This window comes from Colius striatus, chromosome 2 (assembly GCF_028858725.1).
Source record: "Colius striatus isolate bColStr4 chromosome 2, bColStr4.1.hap1, whole genome shotgun sequence".
Taxonomy (NCBI): Eukaryota; Metazoa; Chordata; class Aves; order Coliiformes; family Coliidae; genus Colius; species Colius striatus.
The window spans coordinates 49518325-49541734 of NC_084760.1; the positions used below are offsets into that span (position 1 = coordinate 49518325).

The window sequence follows — 23410 nt, forward strand, 5'->3', positions numbered from 1 at the left end:
CCTTATCACAGAGGTGATAGGAAACAATCCTCCCCAGCCTTAAATTTGGCACTTTCACAGGGAAAGTCTATATGGCCATCTGTCATATTCTTTTGCTCTGTGTCTTCTTTGCTTTTACTGAGCATAGTTACCATAGAGACAAACAATCCTCAAAGGCTTTCTGCCCCCACGTTCTCCAAGTGAGTTGCCGGGGAAAGGAAAGGCTTTAATAGATTTTTTCCAGTGTTCTGTTAGTATTAGATAAGACTTGTTCTGCCCTCCGTCCATATCCAGCAACAAAAAAGATGAAAAAAATCTTTCCTCCCCTCTCAGCCAACGCTGAGACAGAGACACCAGAAGCTAGCATATCTTTTTCACTGGAGTTTAACTATCAAAATAAAAATAAAGGCAAAATGCAGGATATCAGTGACACTTCCATTCCTTGGAACTGATACATGTTTCATTATGAACATATTTTCATTTGTCTTTTTAAACAGACCCTGTGGTTTGTTTATACAGATATTTCATTACTTAAAATACTTGCTGCCAAATAATTTTCAGCATGTTACAGTGAAATCTATTTGGTAGACAAGCTTACTTTCTGCATACTATTTACGGTGTTTGGAAAAAGGCAGTTTGATTCACAGATTCAGCTGATTGTTTCTAATGTATAAAAATGTATGTATTTTACACCTTGCTATTTAAAAATAAAATGCTTTATGTTGGACATTTCTATTTTGGACTTAAACATTTTCTAAATACTCTAGTAGACAAAAACTAAAATGTATATTTTAAAAACTAAAGCAGAGCATCTCCACTGAAGACAAGTTGCCTTTGAAGAGTTTTGTGAGAGTATAAGATTTCATAGAATCATAGAATGTTAAGGGTTGGAAGGAACCTTTAGAGATCTTCCAGTCCAACCCCTCTGCAGAAGCAGGTCAACCTAGACCAGGTCACATAGGAACATGTCCAGGTGGGTCTTGAAGACCTCCAAGGAAGGAGACACCACAACCTCCCTGGGGTTCATGTGTCTTCTCATTAGCTTATGTCCTATGGAGATCTGTATGCTGCAGAATTTTACCATATACTAAAAAGAAGAAAACATGACTTTGTGTGAAATCTAGCAGGCTGTTAGAAGCACAATGGGTGACTAGGAAAATACAGGACATACTTCAATCATTCACATCCAAAGTTAAAATTCATCCATTCTCATTCTTCCCAAGATTCCCAGCCACGGGGAGTGGACTCATAATTTCTGATTAATGTGGATATAATATTAATTTTTAAATGGTCTGTGGAACTAAGGTTTGTTAAAATCACATCTGAGTACTGCAATTTGATTATTTCCTGGGTTTTTTCCTTCTCATTTTTTTCCTGGTATTTTCTTCTTTCTACTTTTCTTTTTTTGGGAAAGTCACAATCCATGACAGTGACTTTCAAAACCTTTTTTTTTCCTTTTATTTTTCCTCCCATATCACTTCATCTTACATCAAGTGCTCCTGGATTTCTGAATACAGTAGGCTACGTCTACCCAGAATTTCAATAACATTCACTATATTTGTTAGTTCTGTAGAGCTCTGTACCTATTAATTAACTTGATATTTAGGCAGTAGAGGCAATAGTGGGATTTTGTTGTTTCTCAAAGTGTAAAATACTTGGTGCATTAACAGGAAATAACAATATACCTTTAATTGCATTTATAAGTGTTTAAATTTCTTGAACCTGACTATTCTGTTACAAGCTTCTTTAAAAGAAAAAAAGTTAAAGTAAGGAATGATATTTACAAATATAGTGAAAGCTTGCAGGAAACGAAGATGTACAATTCCTGATACTAGCAAGTAAGGGAGATTACACGTGCTACAAGTCTAACCTGTGGGTTTAGATTCTTCCTCATAACCTGTAGAGTCACTGGGCTGTTTCTGGGGCATTTGTTCAGTTTCAGGTGAAACCTGCTCACCACTGTCCTCAAATTCTGTTGGCACAAATAAAATCGTTAGTAACTTTAACAAACCCATTGAGGGGTGATAGAGGCACTACAGAAGTAAAGATAATCTTGGATCACACTGCAAAACTTCTGTTTGATCACCTGCAAAAAAGGAGTTATTTACGCTCATACTTTGGTATTACACACCTACTAAAACATTTTAAGATATGCTACCTGATCTGTGGTGAAAGGCAGCCCACAGAATTATAGAATATAGAATCCTTTAGAATAGAATCATAGAATTATAGAATCATTTCAACAGGAAGAGACCTTTAAGATCATCAAGTCCAGCCTTTGTCCCAGCCCTATCAACCACTAGATCGTTTCCCTAAGTGCAACATCCACCCGTCTCTTAAACACCTCCAGGGACAGTGACTCCACCACCTCCCTGGGCAGCTGTTCCAATGCACAACAATCCTTCAGTAAAGAAATTTCTCCTCATATCCAACCTGAACCTCCTCTGGTGCAACTTGAGGCTGTTCTATTGCCTGTTACTAAGGAGAACAGACTGAACCCTGCCTTGCTACAACTTCCTTTCAGGTAGTTCTAGAGAGCAATAAGATCTCCGCTGAGCCCTCTTTTCTCTAGGCTAAACAGCTACAGATCCCTCAAAATCCTTTCCTAACTTGGCAGCCCACCTCTGGATCCTCTCAAGCATCTCAACGTCCTTCTTGTATAGAGGGGCTCAAGCCTGGACACAGTATTTGAGGTGTGGCCTCACCAAAGCCGAGTACAGAGGAATGATCACCTCCCTCCTCCTGCTGACAACACTGTTCCTGATACAGGCCAGGAGTGAAGTACTTTATTTAATTCAGTGCTTTTACCTATGAATATTTTTAATTCATTATAATCTATGTGCTTCGTGCTCAAACTATGCTTGAAAGCAGGACCTTGCAAGAGTGCACTTGGTGTTCTACAGAACAGCTCCTATTGGGCAGAAGTGCTCCTGACTTGAAGAAGGCCTTGAGCATTCAAAGGCTGGTGTCATTTTTCTGACTGTATCGGCTTGTCAATAAAGAATATTGCTTCTTCCTACAAGCTATGTTTTGCTTATGTCCTTAAACAATTGTTATAAAACATCACTAGCACATCTCAAGTTATGATTACCTCAAACAAAAATTATATTAAACAGGAATGTATTTTAAAATCTGAAATAAAAGCATTTGTCTTCATGTACCTCTCTTTTTGGTCAAAGAAACCACAAACATCATGAAAAACAAATTGGAAACACTGAATGCTCCAGTTGAGTTTGCTATAGGAAGGCAGAAATCTCTTGCAGAAAAGCAGGGCTGACAACTGAAGTACAGAAAATAAAGTGTTGAACCATGATAACTGTTTGCTTCAGTGGATAAAAGCAATTGTATAGGCTATTTTATTGCTGAAACATGGCAGGAAAGAAATATGTCAGGTTTTACTTCGGGTACCTTGGAATGAACGCACATCTACCTGAAGGAACCAGGTCTAACTGAAGCTGTATAACTTTTTTACAACACCTGACAAATATTCTGATGAAGTCATGTAGCTGTCTCCTAGTACAAAAAGGAGCAAAGCTGCTGAATGCTTAAAAACATTAAGAAATTTCTGAAGGGACCTACAATGATCATCTAGTCCACCGTCTGATCAATACAGGGCTGACCAAAAGTTAAAGCATGTTGTCAAGGGCATCGTCCAAATGCTCTTTAACATGCTTGGGGCATCAACCACCACACTTTCCAGTGTCTTACCATCCTTTTCATAAAATGCTTCCTAATGTTCAGCTTAAACCTTCTCTGGCAGAGCTTTAAACTGTTTCCATATGATATGATATGTAAGACATCAAAAGAGCATGACTGGGGTTCTGGAGTACTTTTCTGAGAATTCAGTTTTATACTATTAATGCTATAAACAAAACCCCAAACTGTGAACACATCATTCATCTATATTTTTGTAAAGACACGTCACATGGGAGAAAAGCTTCAGTCAATGTGCTGATGGCACTACATGTGAAATAAAACAGATGTCAGGCTAAGAGCAGCATGACTGAAGTGTTTTGGTGAGTCAGTATTTGATTACTGAAATTAAATGGAGGCGTAGGAAAATATTATTTTCTCCGAAGGACTTGCCACGTGTTAAGAGCACAAGTGTGTATATGACATTATTACTGCTATCAATAGTAATTGTTGTTTTGATGTACTTGGATCAAAATGAGTAAAGTATTCAAAACTAAAATGAACTTTATTGTTGGAGACATAGATAATAATATCTGTGTAGGACCCTTTACACTTAATACTTCAGAACTCACTCAGTTTGGAAAAGAGCTGTATGTTTTATTAGAAACTATAAAAAGTTATAATGTAGATTTTTTAAAAAAGGTATGTAATTTAAAGAACCCTACAAAGCTGGAGCATTTCTTTTACACAGTAGGTGAAATGTTACCTGACCAAAAATGAAAAGCATGTTATCATATTCATCTTATACTACTTTCACTGTACTTGGTATAGTCTATCTTATACTACCTTAGGCCTTGATTTACATCTATAGGTAAAGTAAATGCCAGACTGGATAATGAATGAAAGTGTATGTGTGGCGCATTACCAATACAGAACTTATGCTCGACCATAATTTTTTTCTATGTTATGATAGAAAAGAAGACATTCCTACACAACAGCAATGTAGGCCCCCACTGCTGAGAGCAAAAAAAAAACCCAAAATAATTTATGTGCTTCAATTTTTAATTTAATCTCCAGGCCTTAAGTGATAATTTAGGCTGTGGCAGAGAAAACTTGAGATTCCATAGCAGAGGAAGAAAATACTCTAGAATCCCCAACCTAGTTCTTAATGTAGAGGCAAGTACTCGTGTATGGTACTTCAGCTTGACAGTAGATCCAAATCAGACAACAAGGTTCTTCTCAGAAAGTAGGCAGTGATTAAAGAAGAGTACAACCCTGCAACTTTTTTTGACTGTTGAGGTTCAGAAACATTGAAATTAACTGGAATTAATTCTAAACCTCAATCCAACTGACAGAATTGTCTGAGGTGCAATATCCAGCCTGTTTGTGACAGTTGACCTGCCTCCAAACCCTCACTCCTCACAGATTATTCCTCCAGGGCAATATTTTCATTGCTAGAAACAAAGTATAGCACGATTCTGATATAAAAGTAGGATCTTTAACTATAGGGGCTAAACAAAAATAATATGCAGTTCTGTCAATACAGAAAGAAGAAAAGAAAGAAAGTGTTTAGCTAAAATGTTTTATGTTGTTATTAGTGGGGAAATCTCATGTAATACATTAACGTTTTTTTAAAGGCTAATCTTTAGAAGCACAAAGGAGGGGAGGAATGGTGACTGGTGGAAGAACCCCAATAACCTAATCAGAACAAACATAACCTTGACTTAGGTCCCCTCAGGGTCATTAAAAGAGGATAAGAAAGGCATTGCTTGGTTGTGACATCTATCGAGATGAGTCAACCAGAGAGACTCTTCCTGGCTGAAGGGCATTCCTGCCTGTAAGGGTACAAGGTTCATTAGGGGATGCTAGGAAAAATGTTTGGAATTGCAAGACTTACTATGAGGCATTTCTGAGAAGGACCAAAGGCAAAGAGAAGAAGGGATCAAAGTGTATTGGGGAAGGATCAAAAATGGATATTAGAGAAAGAAGAAGATGAAAGGGGAAATGGGAATAAATGGGAATAAATGCTCAGACTCATTACTGCATGGTCCTGGGGACATGAAGCCGCAGCAGCCTCACCTCTACTGGGCTACTGGATTCAACAATTCGTAATGTATATTGCTACTAGATTCAGTGATTCTTAATGAATGCTAAGAGAGACATTCCTGAAATAATTTCAGATAGAAAGTCCTATCTTTTGGATTTATTAAAAACTGCAACTATGCTGGATGATTTAATACGCATCTCTATTCTGTAACATTCATTAAGAATGACACATAGAAATGAGTGCCTGAATCAGTGAAGGAAGTAAACACAATAATATAAAGTCATTTGTCTACATATTGAATGTAAAAAGGAAATGAAACCTGTAAACTCTGCATAAAAACCAAATTGCTAAATGATCTGAAATGCATAACTAGATAAAACAGAAATCAAATGAGAGACACTTTCACCTTTCTCCTCTGGAGACTGATCCTCCTCTGATGTCAGTATTTCTTGCATTTCTCTTCTGTAAGTACAAAAATATTCATCTTAAGTCTTACATAAATACTACACATTAAACAAAGATGTGGAAATATAATTTGAGTTGCATAAAATAAAAATCAAGTATACTTTATCATCTAAAATGTCATTGTCTCATTGCATCAAAAGGCTGGACTAAAAGGCTCTTTCTATACATTCAGACATTTGGAATATTTTACCTTTCTTGTTTCTTTTTTAATGCTTCATCTGTTAGTCTTTTCAAAATCTTAGAATCAATTTCATCTTTATTTGCTAAGTATGTTCTGTGCAGTAAACAGATTCCTGCAGTACAATTACACAACAGTAAAGAGTTTTATACATCTGTATAAAAAATGAAGTTGAGCTAAGAAAATTATATAATAAATGAGAAATAACTTTCTTTTTTTAAAGCATAGGAAATTTCTTACTTTTTTTAAACCAAAAAAAGGACATATACACCACTGAAATATTATTATTCTGTTGCTAAGTGGTTTAATAAATGGAATTTGAGATATGGGATGGTTTTGACAAGGGCTATAATGGAAGACAGCACTGAAAAGATTTATCTTACATTTCCATATATCATGCATTATTCTGGCATTTATTTTGTTTCTATGTGTACAAAGAAAACTAAGAAGAATTAAATTTAAAACATTCAAAAACCATAAAGAAAGTACATATCTATACTACTACAGCTGGCTGACCAAAATGAAGAATATGCTGTTACTACTAGGAACTCTAGTGACTTATTTACTTTGACAAATAGATTTATGATATATGAAATTAATTTCCATCAGTAGATTTATGCCAGTTAGGGACTAGTTCAGGGAATGGCTTACAAAGGAATGACTCAAATTGCTGTGAAAATGTAAGCTACACAACTACATTATTATTTCAGCAGTGGAAATTAGTGGGAATCAAAGAAAGGGTTAACACAATTAACAATAAAAAAAGAATAAAGTGAAACAAAACAGCTAAATTCAAGGAAACATATAAAAAAGCTACACTTTTAGCTAAACACTCTAGCAGATCCAACTCACTTTATTCATACTTTTTTCTCCCAGTCCTCATGTGATCACTACCATCAACTAACAAAATGTATTTTTTCCTGAATTTTAACTATGAGAAGCATGTTACTTAACTGTTAGCAGCACTGCTGTTCATTTGAAGCAGATTATAATTTTTTCTGAATGGTTTCTATTTTAAATTAAAGGGGTTTTTGAAAAGTGAGTGAAGAGATTTTTTTTTTTTTTTAAATATTTGTAAACTCTTCTTTAGACATTCCTGTCTTGGTATTCTTCTGCAAAAAAGTTATGAGAGTTTTCAATAGCTTTTCCTGGTGGCCCAGGCATGCACTTTTCCATCTTCATGTTTTCTCATGGTATTGTGAAAAGCAGCAACACCAAAAAGCTTTAATTTACTTGATTATTCAGAGCCTAAATGACATTGAAGTAAAGCAGCTTCAACTACAGAATCACTGTATGTATTTAGTCTATGTATGAGCTCCAGCCAACCAGAAGACTTTTATGTAAGGTGTTTAAGGTGTTACAAAATTTTACAAAGCTATGTGACAAAGTAGTTTAGGTACTGTAGCTGAGTTGTGAAGGTGATTAGCTGATCAGATGATATGATACTGAAAAGTTTTGGTTATTTTAATTTTTTTCTTCTTTCAGTAAGAAATCTGTTCTGAGTTAACTGTGTAACCTTGATTTGCTCTGATTTTTATATTCAGGGACAAGGGTCTGAAAAGCTCTCTGGACTCATTCTAATATGAGGCAGTTATTATGCTTTCTTGAGCTAAATATGAACAGATCTGTCTTTCCTTTCTTGCTGGAGAGTTTCTACTACTGAAATTTCTACTATCTTTAGATAATGGACTGGGTTGAACAGGTAACCATCAAATATTGCCATATTGAACTTAGTGGTGTGGTATGAATCAAGCAGGCAAAATCCATTAAGACATGATTTGATGGGCAAACGTTTTAGCATTGTATGGATCTGTTAATTTTTTCATGTCTGATACCAATCTTCCTTATAAAGTAAAAATTCCTTCCTCTGAATTCATGGGTACTAAGCTATTCTGTCAGTCTGGGTAAGGTCAACGTTTTTTGACCCCAGGATGGGGAACAGGATACACCTACATATAGGTATTCTCCCTGCCTTTTCTCTCAAGCAGAGAAAGTTCTTATTTATAACATGATTCTGCAAGTGAGGAAACCAATGCACAGGCAGGGAAATTTGACTTGAGGAGAATCCCATCACATGCTGGTGGCCATTCAGACACAGACTACAAAAGTCTGAAACTGCAAGAGTGTAGTGGTGTTTACTGATGATTGTAAACAGGATGAAATTTTAAATAGAATTTTTCTTTGCTGCTTTTGTAAAGTATTCCTGTTTTCAAATCTGTGTAATTCCACATTGTAAGAAATCTGGAGTACCATTCTGGATTCACTGGATTTTTCCTTCTCTAGACCCCTGAAATTTTATAGATGAATTGTAACTACTAGTTTTTCTTACAAGTATTCTTTATATACAGGTAGCAACACAGAAAAGAAAATATTAAGTTTCATTAGTGTGCACTTACTAACCAGCTTTTTCTGTATCCTTCAGACAGACAATAGTGTCAGGTAAAAGTCCTTTTTTGGATAAAGCTGACCAGTGATCTACTGACAGAGGGTAGTTATCCACTACCCATCCTCCTTTTTCTGGAGCACCAGGAAACCTGTCTTTGTTGTTCTTCTTAAGCTGTTATAAAATGTCAGGTTCATTAAAACAGAAAGACTAAGATACTCTGTGAGTTGTTCAAAAAGACTTCACAATACAAAATGATTTTCTAAATGTTACAGTCTTTTCCTATTGTCATTTCAGCTTGATAAAAGATGTCTACAACTTTATATGTCCAAATGAAATCAGACACATCTTAAACAAAAAGAGATTAATGTGCCAGTGATTTTTTTTAAGGTTGCTTATAAATGATTTAAATTGCAGTTTCAACAGCTACAAACCAGGAAAAAAAATAAGTAAAGATTCTTGGATAAACTTTCCTATGAAATTCTTTTCAAACCCGTGTAACTGCTGTTGAGCTCTTTAATAGTGACTAAGAATGAGAACAGGGCAAGCATATAGTGATACTGCCCTCAGACAATTCTCTCAGCATTTAACAATTTATAGCCCAGGTACTATGCAAGGTAGAAATAATTTTAAAATTTATATATATATATACATAGATAGATACAGAGAGTCTTCAACACATTTATCTTTCATGATCTTGCTCAGTCTCTCCTCAATCCTATGTAAGCTTTCAGACTACACACTACAAATCAATCTTATCTTTCAAATGGAAGAATTAAGAACATAAATTAATAACATATAAACTGTTACAAGTTGCTCTCAGAAAAAAAGTGCTTTTCTGTATAGTACTTGTAGTTTTACCTCTGCAATAGCTTTCTCCAGTACTTCTGCATATGTTTCAGGTGGCAATGTATCTTCAGAGACTGAGATAGTTTTTATAGCTTCTTCTACCATCGCTTGAACTTCTGGGTGGTCAGCAGTTATCTCTGCCATTCCTGAAATATAGATTTTTCAAAGCACTTAATTCTGAAATACTCATTTTCTCTGGTCAGAAGTAAATGCCAAGCAATTAAATCCAGCCACTTTGTAACTGCAGTGCAGCAGTCACGTTAAGCAACATTGCTTGTTCATGCTAAAACAGAATGAAATGTCAGTTCTTCTGAATGCAGTCCTAGAGGGTATTTCATAAAAATCTGTTTTAAGATCTCGGTTTGCTCTCATTGGTTTTTTTTTTTTTTAAATCCTTTTCAACTTTACAGTATTTTCTACAACTAAGTGAAATCTTGGTTTAATATGTTGTGTTTAATATGAATGGAATGACATTTGTGTATAATCAGGCATCTGCAGCACCTGAGAATTTCCTTTGATTTGATTTCTCTTTTGATTTCTAAATCAAGAGGTTGAACAGATTAATTTAAAAATAGACACAAATCAGAGATCAAGACAGTGTCTTGTCAACAAACAAGAAGCCTTCCCTAAGATGCACAAAATGTTCATATTGGATCTTTTTTTTTAATTGCTGATACAATAAACTGTGTTATTTTTTTTAAGGAAAACTCAGAGTTAGTTCACATTTTAGATACTAATTTGATAAAATTTGGTGAAGAGCTGTTTTAAGCAACTGCAATATCTACTATGACAAAAGAATACATTGGAAGAACTGCCGTATTCTGTGTAGTTATGCCAAGATTTTTCAAATGCACAAATATACACCTTATCCGTTTACTTCTGCCAAGTTGCAAGATCCCTCGGAAAAGGTCAATATCTTACTAAGTGCTTCTATTCTGAAAAAACCCCCAATGCAACCCAAATGCCACACTAGACTTGTCAGTTTTGATACCTAAAGATCTTACATTCTACTTCTCAAAGTAAGAGATAGATCTTTCTTCAATGTCTTTTGCTGGTAAAGAATGTCACAATCAAAGGAAGAGTATAACTGAAGGAGCAAATGTTTTCCTTTAAGAAGATAAATTTCTAAAAACAACCCCAGGACCCTCAATTATTTAATTTCCATTTTATATCCTTAGAAATATATTTTGTTAATGTTCATTAGCTGGATGTACCTAACAATTCATCCTCTTTAGTTGAGGTAAAATATCAGTCTGATCTGTATGAAAAAATACTATTTGTAAACCATGTGAAACTTACAAACATATTTGTAACATATGGCATACATATGTGCAAAAACTTCTACTCCTGAATTCACATCCTATTTTCACTTTTTTTTGTTTGTACATGAATTAATATCTATTTTCTCTTTATCTATTAAGCAATCCTGAAACAATCATGCTACAAGAAGATATGAAAGTGGAAATACCAAACTTTTCATCAAAATACATGCTTAGATCCTACAAAGGTCAGTGGGAGCTTTTAGCCTTGTACACTAACATGATATTAATATCTTTCAATGACAAAATTGACTATTTCACAAACTCAGAGAATCCCAGAATGTAGGGGTTGAAAGGGACCTTGAGAGATCATCCAGTCCAACTCTCCTGCTGAAGCAGGTCTGCCTAGATCTGGTCGCATAGGAAGGTGTCCAGGTAGGTTTAAAAACTTCCACAGGAGACTCCACACCCTCCCTGGGCAGCCTGTTCCAGGGCTCTCTCATCCTTTCAGGAAAGAAGTTTTTCCTCATGTTCAGGTGGAACTTCTAGCTTATCCCCATTACTCTTTGTCCTGTTACTGGACACTACAGAAAAAGACACGCCCCAACCTCTTAACACATGCCCTTTAGATATTTGTAAGTGTTGATAAGATCCCTCCTTAGTCCTCTCCAGGCTAAACAGCCCCAAGTCTCGCCTTTCCTCCTAAGAGAGATGTTCCAGACCCCTGATCATCTTGGTGGCCCTGCACTGGACTCTCTCCAGAAGTTCCCTATCAGTCTTGAACTGGGGAGCCAAGAACTGGACACAGTACTCCACATGTGGCTTTACCAGGGCTGAGTAGAAGGAGAACTTCCTTTGACCTGCTGGCCAGTTTCATTTTAGGTTTCTCAAAATGACAGTATCAGCAACAAGGAAAAAAAAATAGTTCTAGAAGTGTAAATAAGGAAATAAAAAGATTATGTTTTATTTTTAAGACATACTGAAGGCATGGAATGACATGCTTAAAATAGCTAAGATTTTTTTTAGATGAGAGCAGATTTTTTAGTGTCTCCTCTTCTAAATTTACTCCCTCTCTGGTGTTAGTGAGTTGTTCAGTCATTTGCTGCTTTGACAGTACAGTGCTCTTAGAAGTCCCCCATAGTTGTGAAATCACATTCACTTCACAGAAAATTAGATCAGTAGAAAACCTTTATACAAATACTTCACCACAAAATGGATCTGACTAAATCAGCTGCATATCAGCTTCCTCTTCAACTGCAGGAATCCCTCAACACACCTCTTAAGAACCACAAGCCCTAGTGAAGGAGAGACTAGAAACCATCAGTCTGTGAGACACAAATGGCTCTCTAGCAGCTCTGTTTTTTATATGCCAATTTCTCCCCTTAAAAGAGATCAGAAACAGGACAAAAAAAAAAAAAAGAGGCAAGAGTTTAAAAATGCACAAGTCCTGAACCCTTCTTCAGTTCAACAGCTTTAATATCCTTCCCTGTTTTCCCCCCAAAGAGAACAATGTGGCTGGTTGAACTGGATGTCATCTGAACACCTTAGGAGACTACAGTCCTATGAGTATGTATTTTACCTTTTTATTTTGAATCAGAAGAGTATGTTTTAAGTGGATCTCCTGATCCTTCTCTTCTCATGCTTCAGTACATATGGTAAAGCAGTCTTGAAACACGCAAACTAATTGATTCCTTTGAGATGCATATTTACTACAGGCTGAAACCATGAAGTGTTCAGCCCGTGAGATGACTATACAGCTAGTCTGAACGTCCTCCGTGCATGACGCAGATATTGAATCCTTAGCACTTGACCTTCTGTTACAGTAGACAAAAATTGAGGATTTCTGTGGAGTTTCATAGTCTCATTGTCTATCCCCGAACTGGATTTGGGAGTACCCAGGTCAGTCAGGGGGCCATTTAACCAAATAATCCAATGTTATCCCTTCCATATAATTTTCAGCAATTCTCTGTAATTGTCTCAAAAGGCAGAATTTACTAGGTAATTAACTAATTTCCTTGGGAGTAAGAAATACCTTCTGGGATATTTACCTCTAGGTCTAGATTCAAGCTTCCAAAAATACCTGATTTCCTCTTCTGAAGCTTTCTTACTTCCTATGACAATTGATATCCTTCATCTGTATTTCTATTTTGCAATAAAAACGTTTGAGCTCTACAAGGTTATTAATTAGGATTAAGCTCTCATTAGTCCTAATATGATTTCACATAGCTGTCCTCAGAAGTATTTACATAGCCAGGAATGTGGAACATAGCACTGTTTAATCATTTTAATAATTTTAATTTTGGTGCTATAGTTCACCACTGCTCTTACTACAATGCCAGTGTTTTTTGTGTCCCTGTCACCAGAGGAATATACTGACTTCTCGTCAGTATATTCTCGTCTTGTATGTGTCTACCCGTTACAGAATCTTAAGGGTTGGAAGGGACCTCAAAGATCAACCCCCCCTGTCAGAGCAGGACCACCTAGGAGTAGGTCACTTGACCAAAAGTAATTCAAATAGAAAATTTATAACCAGTACCAGCAGAACCAATTTCTCCTTTCAAAGTGAGCTCAGAAAACTCTTTTTTAAATACTCATGGCTCTCAGCTTCATAGGATTTAGATATACTTTACAAAAAAATAATGAATTCTGCTCAGCTGTTCCTTTCAATGCATGTTCTTTTAATTCATATACACCAACTGTAATAACTTCTATATTATGGTATGAGGTAAATTCATAGCAATTGCTTCAGTTAAATTACCTAAAGCAAGTAAGATAGCTTCAAAGACCATGGAACATCTTATTCACCTGATTCTCTTGACTGTTCCTCTGTTTCCAACTTATTTTTCACTGCTGCTATAGCCATTTCTACTGTAGCCTTTCGCACTTGCTCAATGCGTTCTTCTCTTGCTTCTTTTATACGGGGTTGAATGAGTGTGGCCATATCAAGAACCTAGTCAAATGATTTGAAAATAAAAATTAGTGAAATATAGCATCTGATCCAACTTCTATGCAATGAAATTCATTTGCAAAAATTCTAAAAATTTCAAAAAAACCCAAATACATATAATTCAAGTGCAGGGTTTTTAGGGTGGAAAAGAATTTCAAATTTGCATTTATATTTAATTATCTTAGATACAAAAGTTATTCATTCCTAATAGCCTTACGCTAAGACAAATAATTTACATATAAACATTTGCCTTACAAAGAGGGTAAATAAAAATACTTTTGAAATTTAGCTATTTTTATATACATGAATTCACTGAATTACTCTGTTTCCTCTGCAGTCTGTATGTTTGCAATGTCTCTCTAACTAAAACAACAGGAATAAGTATGTACTTAACTGATTGCCAAGCCTCAGCTTACATCCGTGTTACACAAGACATTTACAAACCTACCTTTCCCTTATATTTGTGTGCAATGAGGTTACAAATAGTTGTTCTTCCAGAGAATGGAGGACCAAATACTAGCACTTTACATGGAGGAAGTGGCATTGGTGGTAACAGGTAAGGTCGTGGATTCAACATAAATTTTTTCAGTGCCTCTGGGGATGACAGTATGTACATTTTACCTAAAAAACTTAAAGCAGAAAAGAAGCTAACAGATACAGACAGTAACCTTATAAAACAGAAATAAAATTGAAAAAGTGTCAAATTCTGCTAACCTGACAGCCAAGTCTGGGTTTCCCATTACAATATCCCCTTCTTTTAGAGCTACAGGACATGCTTGCCCCCATCTGCTTCTACGCCATCGATATCTGGGCGCTATTAGTTTCAAAGATGATAGAACTCGTAAAAGTTCATCCTGTTTATTAAAACAGCAATAACAACATATGAGATTTTTGTCTGAAGCTACATATGCCTTGTTCTTAGTCTTTTCTGATATATTTTCTTGGAAAATAAGCACACCTAAGGAGAAAATCGCATCACGCTTCTTAGCATATTTTTAAAAAGAATATATTTCAGAATTGAAGGACAATTTTAAGAAGAAATTATTTCATTTTCAATTTTATTTAATAAAAAAATACTTGAAATAGTTCCCGTAGGCTTCAGGTACTTCAGAAGTTTCAAATGATAAAGAAGTACAAATCAGGCATTTATTGAAGACAACAGAAAATGGCCAAGATTTCTAAATGGAATGAAGAAAGGTCTGTGCAGAATAATAGCGAGGCTTAACTATCTCTTGTAGGCACGCAGAAATGTCATAAACTAGAAGTAAGTCCAATAAAGCATTTACAGAATGTGAACAGTGAGTGAATCCTAAAGTTTACAATGACTTTAAATTATTCACAATAGTACAGGCAAGTGCTGATTTGAAGAAGTGCAGAAGGACGTTCAGATTCCAGGAAGTGAGGCATAAAAATAGCAGTTTTACACAGAAAATTATGAGCTGTCGTTGACTGTCTCTACTCAGGAACTGATCTTGCAATTATAATACATACTTCCATGAGAACAATTGGTCAATGCCCAAGAGCAGTTAGAAAAACAACCAGAATGTTAAGAATGTTTAGCAAAGACAGAATAGAAGATAAAGGTTTATTCATTATTGGGTAAATCCTGCCTTCATCTTTACTGCTATGTGCATTCTGCCATCCTAATCTCCAAAAGAGTGCAGCAGAACTGGAAAAGGCTCAGAAAAAGATAATATGACTGATCCATCACACAAAAAGATTGTCACATAAGAAATAAGATTAAGTAGAGTGGAACTCTTCAGTTCAGGAACAAGAGAGATATATAAGATCACGACAGAATTCTGAAATCATGAGTTATTAGAGGACAGATATAGAGAACTAAACTGATTTTTGCATATCAGCAATTAGAGGACACTGAGCTAAAAGGAAGCAGGTGCAACATAAAGAAAAGCAGTCTGTATATAATGTCTAGTTAAGCTGCAGAACCACTTGACTCAAATACTGTGGATACTAGAAGCTTAGACATAGACTAACACAAACACACTAAATAAATAATAAATAGAGATGACCTCTGAAAGTCCTTTGCTTGTGAAAGAGTCAGGGACTGAGAAAACAGAAAAGTGAAGAGATGGGTGCTTCTCTGAGAAGGTATAGCTGGGTCTTCCAGTTACAGTACCATTCATAACACGCAAAGTTGTGTTTAAGAAACAGGAAAGATGACTGCAAGTGAATATAGGTGAAAACATTTATACAAAGGCTTCTGGTTTTCATTCTTATTTGGAAGGGACACCTTATAACTGTCATGATTCAGCATAATTTAGCACTAATTTGTCACGTTTCTAATTAATTATGGGAAATACAACATATGTGATTTCAGTTATGGAGGATGTTGCTAAATTTGTATTACCATGCTATTTCTCATTCAGAAAAAGAGTAAAGGCTGAGCTAAGAGTCAGATGCTGAGATTCTTATCTTTCAACTGAAGTTTCTTCCTTTTCTTGGAAGGAATTCTTCTTCCTCTATTGCTAAAACATATATTTTGTTCAAAATTTTATTATAATATGCTAACTTCTTTTTCATGACAGACCTTTTCTTTTAATACTCTTTTACATGAATTATCCTAAATTGACATTTCTGTAAAATCAAGGTTAAAAAACATGCCTTAATTGCATGGTAAAAAAAAAAAAAGATGTTACAAGCTTATATCAGAAAAGGAAAAAAAATATTTATAATTATTACAGTAAATGACATTTTCAAAAAGCATACTTACATTTTTCAGTCCCTCCAGCGTTTCCTCATCCTGACTTTGAAGTGTAGTTATTGGAGCTCCATTTTGAGCACCCAGAGATTGAAGACGAATAACCACTGACTGAAGAGAAAATAACTCTTGACTTAATGCCCATCAAAATTGCTTTTGTGATTTGAATGACCTCCAAAGTATTTTACAAATTGTAACTTACTTATTGCTAATATGGTTGGAATTATTACACAACTTGATTGTCTTTACTATAAATTTTCCACTGTAATGTTCACAAACAGATCATAAATGAGGAAATTATATGTTCCAACTCTGTAAAATTAGTGAGGTCCCCATAGGACTATGCTTGGTAGTCAAGCATAAATTGAAAGAATGCCTACAAAATTATAATTGCTTCAATTTGTTTCAAATAACAGCAAAATGCAGGAGCATCTCACTTCCTACATTGTCAGAGATAATATCTCACTTAATTTAAAACACCATACTTTAGATTCTGATTTGAAGCAACTCCTGTTTCTAAGGCAGGGGATAAGATTATTTAACTTCAAATTTTATCACTGTGGTTTTTCATGAGAGAATGTGTTGCTATCTTATGACCTGAAAATAGACACAAGCACTCAGCAGAATTGTTAAAAAAATGAAGTGCCTTTACAGTGTTTTACACTGTAGAACAATATCAAAGTCTGTAAAAAATTTGTCATTATTTTAAACAGCAGCACAAAATAAGCCAATTCTGTAAATATTTTATACTGAAAATGTTCTAATTTCTCCTGTTAACAATCATATTTTTCATTAATACACAAAGTGCTAAAAACACATGGATACAATACAAAAGAATTTGTAGCTTCTCTGCAAATATTGTGGTGTAACATATATGTAAGCCTGGAGGCAGTGCAGAGAATCTTATAATTGTTTTAGTAGAGTAACAAAAGCAAACCTCTCAAATTAAATGAGTTATTAAATGAGTTTTGTGCACAACTTAAAATTTTGCCAACACCTTAATAAAGAAAACAATCCACAGAATGAAGAAATTACTTTCTAGTGAAGGTCATCTAATTTGGTGCATAGCTTACCACAAGGAGATCATCTGGTTGTTGATTTCCATCTAGTTCAATAAGATACCGACAATCCTGTTCAGCCATCAAGTCCTGTTTAACAAAGTCATACCAACTGAGTATAGATAATGATATGGAGTTCATTCTGTTCCTATACATAGAACCATATAATGGTGTGGGTTGGAAGGGGCCTTGAAGATAATCTAGTTCCAACCCCTCTGCCATGGGCAGGAACATCTTCCACTAGACCACGTTGCTCAAAGCCCTGTGCAACCTGGCCTTGGACACTTTCAGGGATGGGGCAGACACAAGCTCTCTGGGCAAAGCTGGACTCCTTTTACTCTTTTTACAAACTTTTATTTGGTGATAAATTAATACAGAGAAAATTCTAAAACTGGAGTTACAATGGGGTCAGGAAACAGTCCTAGCTCAAATGCAAGATTGCTACAAAGAATCAAGATTCAGTAAGGCTTTGTATATTCACCCAACTTCTAATTCTCTGCTGGAAAGTTGTGACAATGTCAATGAACAGATTTCTTGGAAATAACATCCATCAGATGTTATTTGTTTCTGACTCTCAATTTCTGTAACTTTTTTTTTCATATTTTTAGTTTTCCCATTAGAAAAGAAGATACCGGACTACAATAGACATCCTATGTCTGTTTTTAATGTCTCTTTCTGAGGACTGAGAACACTCACTCCACTCCTTACAAGTGATCTAACCCAAGCCCTGAAAAAGCTGAGTGAAGGTGACTATAACTTTCTAGGTAACATATTCCAGTACTTCACTGCACTTATGGTCAGAGTTCACATGTGTAACATTTGCTTTTCTGTAATATCATCACAATTATTGACTCAGTTCATGACTAACTAAACCCTCACAGACTGCAGATTGTCTGTAGTACAGCCTAGCTAATTATTTTAGATGCTGTAGCTGTTCATTAGGTTTTCTCCCTAAATGTAGTATTTCACATTTATTTCTACTCAATTTCTTCCTAACAATGAAATTGCTCTACTCTCTAAAGTTCTTTCTGTCTATCCTAGTTCAGTGCAAACCACATATCTTCCAACCTTTCTTTTCAATTTCATTGTCACAACCTCTACCTGGGCCAACGATAGACCTCTATGTTCTTTTAATCTATTAGTGGACCACTAAGTATGTTCATTAACCATTAGTGAAACCTAAGACAGACATATCAATTATTAGAATGTGTTGAAAGTGTTAAAGTTTGATGAAAATCCTAAAGTAATTTTATCTAAACAACTTTCCATCAGTTTGTTTATAAGAAATCAATTAGATTGTATCATGATAAAAGATAATGCATTTTTTGCTTTCCACTTCACAACAGTAACATGTTGGTTACTGCTGAAAAAAACATTACACCCGATTTGCACAGTTTCATCTTTAGGTTTTGTGTAAATCACAGGTAAATTGAAGGGCATTCATTAATAGTAATTGTCAAGTGTGCAGCAAACATGAAACTTTTGCGGTTGCTTGTACATGGAGATTAATGAAGGGGAAAAAGAGGAATTAATGATTGCTTTGGATCCATTCTGTTTTTCTGGGGTTTTGCAAACTTAAAAAAAAATAAAACAGTGCAAGACATTTGAAAAAATCTTTTGTTACACATAATCATATTATTTTGCTTTTTCTTACTTCTAAAGGGTGAAGCATTATATCCTTATACAGTCCGACTCTTTCCTCCACATTTTCAAGAATATCTTCTGGCCTCTGCACAAACTGATGCAAAATTTCTGACATCACAAGTGGATTTTCTGCAGGCTGCAGAACAAAAAGTTAAATATTTCAAGATATAGAAATAAAATAATGTGCTAATTTTTATATTTACTCCAAAGAAATAAATAGCTTTCCAGAGTACTTCAGTGAGTATTAGCCCACTGATTGTTGACTGTGATCCCATTCTGATGAAGTATACTTTCCAAACATTGAGAAGAATGTGCCTACAACTTGCATTGCTAAGTCTCTGGCCGGTATTATAAACCAGAATAATTAAATCTGAATTCAAAATTAGTACTGTCATGAGAAAGAGAGAAAATCCATCGGTAGCAGTCTAGGACCAAAACCATAATACAAGCTAATAGCTATCCTACAAATACTAGCAAAACTTGCTACAATAAACAAAAATTAAGAACTTTTGTTTAGACCAAGAGATAGACAACATTGAGTCACTATTCTCCAGTTCCACTCTTTCATTTATAGCAAGAAACAGATTTCTGAGTTACAGACTGAACAGTTTAAGCTACACAATAATCACCACTTGCTGTCATTTAAACCTACCATTTCAGTATTATCTCACCATTAAAGCAGAACACAAACTGAATTTTATATTTTGCAATGTTTAGAAATAAGCAATATTCACCTCCTCCTCTTCCTGCTCATCATCTTCTTCATTCTTTTCATCTTCTTCTTCATTCTCTTCTTCATGCTGATCTTTCTCTGTCTTACACTTTTCAATAACATTAGGATCCCACTGGTTCCTCTGATACACCTGTCCTGATTCAGGGTGTTGCCTTTGTCCTGATATTCTTTGGCATAAGTCAAAGTCTGAACACTGGCAAGAAATGATTAAAAGGAAATCCTGTGTTTATTGTACTGCTGTAACACTGTTACTTTTTCCTGAAACTGTGGAATGGGGATAGGAGTCTGTTTGGCAAATATTTGGACTCAAACTTCTCCAATAACATTCTGAGTAAACATAAAATTTTCTAAAGCAGCAAATATTAAAGAAAGACTTAAGTGGAGTTTTTCCCCATCAGCATTTTATGTTTCATATGAGAAGTATAGCCACTACTTGAGCACATTTTGCCATGAAAGTTATACCTTGTAGTATAACAAGTGTAGGTGTAGTTTAAAGATAAAAGTACTTTGCAGACAGGCTTGACCTCTCAGAGCTCTACTATTACCCAAAAATACAGTCCCACTGTGTCAGAGGCTAAAGTTCAGCAGTTTGGAGCTCTGGAAGAGTAAGCAATGGTCTTTCCACAGAAAGTCCTACTGACACAAATTTATTTTAATATTAAACACAGATAAATCTGGATGTGGTCTGTAGTGGTGAAGTTTTTTTATATTCAGGATTTGAGAGGTTCTGCCTAAGTAGTTTATCCTAACTAAACATCGTAACTGTAACATTTACCCTAACTAAAAAGTTCTTTCACAGCTAATAGTCTGTGACTGTTTCCAGCTTCCCACTGTGACTTGCCCACTTCTGAGCTAAAATAATCCTGTGTCACTCCCTCTCCCTCCACCAAGAGCCTTCTTTCTACAATGTCACGTTATATACTGTTTGATTCCATCTTAGAATTGTGGCTGTTAACAAGGTACTTAAGGAGTCCATCCATTCCAGGGATGGATAGCTGACTTTGCTAACTTTTAAAGGATTTTTTTTTCTCACCTCTATTTGTTGTTTTTTGTTTTGTGGGGTTTTTTTCCTGACAAGAAATGCTGGCTGGGTCTCTGTAATCACTTTTCAGAGAACAGAGGAGCAGAGGGGAAGATGCTGTCTCAGTGTTTGTTCATTATGATCATAGTTAATAAAGCTTCTATCTGACCTGTCCTAAATTGTACTTGCATTAATACACACTTGGAGGCCCAGACCTCCAACAGGTCTTAAGATTGGTATCTTGAAATTCTACTATGGAATTGGAGGTGGCGTACAACAAAAAAATATCCATTCTTCTTTTCTAAATCACTAACATGTATCCTGAAAACATATATGAAAAATCTGAGATAACATGAAAATATTGTAATTGTTAAGGTCAAATTGTTACAGAAATGGAGAACTGACTTCTACAGAAAATGCATTGGTTTTGATATTGCATTGCTAGCAACAGGCACACTACACTTATTTCCTGAGGTACCCCTTGAAATATACAATACTTTAGGATATTTCTATGTTTCTATAGTGAGTCATACAGCTGCAATGACTGCTGTATGACATAGCACATTTTGAAATACTGAAGGAGAAATTTGATCAGACAGGGTTCTTTTAAAAAAGGTGTATTTTCTGTTCCTTTTCTTGGAGAGACAAAATTTCTCTAAATCGGTCTGCTAACAGTATTTCCCACAGTTATCTAGAATCTCCCTTCTTTCTTTCTTTTTAATATATTGAAAACAGTTGCAATTCTGATATATCTGTGAAAATAGCTTGGGCCCACTGAAATAAAAGACAAAATTACTCATTTGCCTTTGGAGCAAGAATTTTTAATGAACATTCAGCCTCGTGGAGAAGATAATATAATTCCATAAAGTTAAGAAATCTGTTTCCATTCTAGTGTAGTTAGTATCACTTTTCTATTTGTGCTATTGCACATGAAACTATTCAAAATATATTCTCAAGAACTGAGATTTCCCACTATCTGATATTAAAACAAAGATTGATTTTCTGTAGCTGAAAAAAAATCAAAACTGCCTGAACAGCAGCACCAGAATATGTTTCTCTGATGTTTTATAATCTTTCCATGTGCATAGGAAAAAAGGAAACATTCACAAATTTTCATTATGCATGGTTAAACAAATTAGGTTTCAAAAGTATGGAATTAAAACAAACGTGGACTTAAATCTGGCAAAGTGATAGACTAGGTCCATGCATTGAAGCTTAACGTCTCACAAGCCACAGAGATATGACAACTAGAATCAAAATCCCAGTGAGTGCACATCACCAGAGTATGACTATTCAGAGTTGCCTTGGACGTTCATTATACACATCCAGAGTAAAAAATGGAAATAATCTAGTCGATAGGAAATAAAATGCTGCAAGAGGAAAGAAAGGCCTGAACCCTTGCTCATGATTACACATTCCATTAATTTGTCTGCAGGAAGTATGGCAAAGTTTGGTGTAGGCCAGCTAGTATTCTCCCTGGTGAACAGCTGAGCACAACTTGGAGAATGGCACAGGCCTAGGGCCTTTCCCAGAGGGCCGTTTGGACGCAGCCACCCCATTCTGACTAACAAGACAGGTTAGTTGTGTTCTGTCAAACCATCTGGCTAGATATATGAAAAGCTGCTCTTGCCTTGTTTTATTTACAGATATGGACATAGCAAATTGCTTTTAAGTTACATTGAGGAAGTCCTCTTAATCCTACTCTAACAATGATTTAGGTTGTATCAGAGTAAGTTTTATAAATTAATTGGTATGTCACATTAATACTCATGAAGAAATTATGATTTGTAAATGAGATGAACTAATAATGACTAAGAAGCATTTTCACAATTAGTGAATTAAAAAACCCAAACAGTTTGCTTTCTGACTTCCATATGAGAAGTTTCTTTGTGAAATACAAGAAAGGCAGATGTACATGTATCCAAAATCCCATAATTATCAAGTCATTCAAAGTTTTCTTTTCTTGAAAACCCATATTTTCTAATTATCAGAGGTACAAAGACTGCAACTGGTACTTAAGTTTTAGGAAATCCTCCTTGTTTTACATGATGAATGCTTATAATGGAAAAAACTACTGTAATTCCATTCCGATATGAAAGAGAACTATTTTTATTCCTCAATAAATACTATACTCAAATGCACAGAGGAAAACATTATCTCTTAACTTTGCAGCATATTAGTCTACTAATAATTAGGAAAAATACTACCAAGTTACTTGAAGATTACATTACCTTAATGTTAATCAGGAAATCCGGTTTTAATTTTAGATACTTTATTTTTTCTATTTGCTGTGAAACAGTCATGTATTCCTCTGAGAGAGAAGGAAATCCACTGAGAACATAACCTGCCAAATACATTTTATTAAATATATCTTTTAGAAAGTTATGTAAAATCTAGGACTAGTTATTCTCATCTCCTTTAAACAATGTATCTATTTAGTGGCACAATTTTAAACCAGGTACATGACAACACTAGTAAAAATTGTGCAGCCATGT

At 35.2% G+C, this 23410-nt stretch overlaps 1 protein-coding gene across 1 annotated transcript in view; it reads right to left on the minus strand.

Annotated features, from left to right (window-relative positions):
- AK9 (adenylate kinase 9) overlaps nt 1-23410 on the minus strand; it is a 64175-nt gene that overhangs the window by 32197 nt on the left and 8568 nt on the right. The window contains exons 6-18 of the mRNA XM_061989982.1: nt 23147-23259; nt 19896-20087; nt 19172-19297; nt 17533-17607; nt 16472-16570; nt 14455-14594; nt 14189-14369; nt 13599-13743; nt 9547-9680; nt 8703-8859; nt 6315-6417; nt 6066-6121; nt 1850-1951 (exon numbers count right to left, since the gene is read on the minus strand). Of these exons, the coding sequence (XP_061845966.1) occupies nt 1850-1951; nt 6066-6121; nt 6315-6417; nt 8703-8859; nt 9547-9680; nt 13599-13743; nt 14189-14369; nt 14455-14594; nt 16472-16570; nt 17533-17607; nt 19172-19297; nt 19896-20087; nt 23147-23259 (1623 nt within the window). The remainder of the gene's footprint in view (nt 1-1849; nt 1952-6065; nt 6122-6314; nt 6418-8702; nt 8860-9546; nt 9681-13598; nt 13744-14188; nt 14370-14454; nt 14595-16471; nt 16571-17532; nt 17608-19171; nt 19298-19895; nt 20088-23146; nt 23260-23410) is intronic.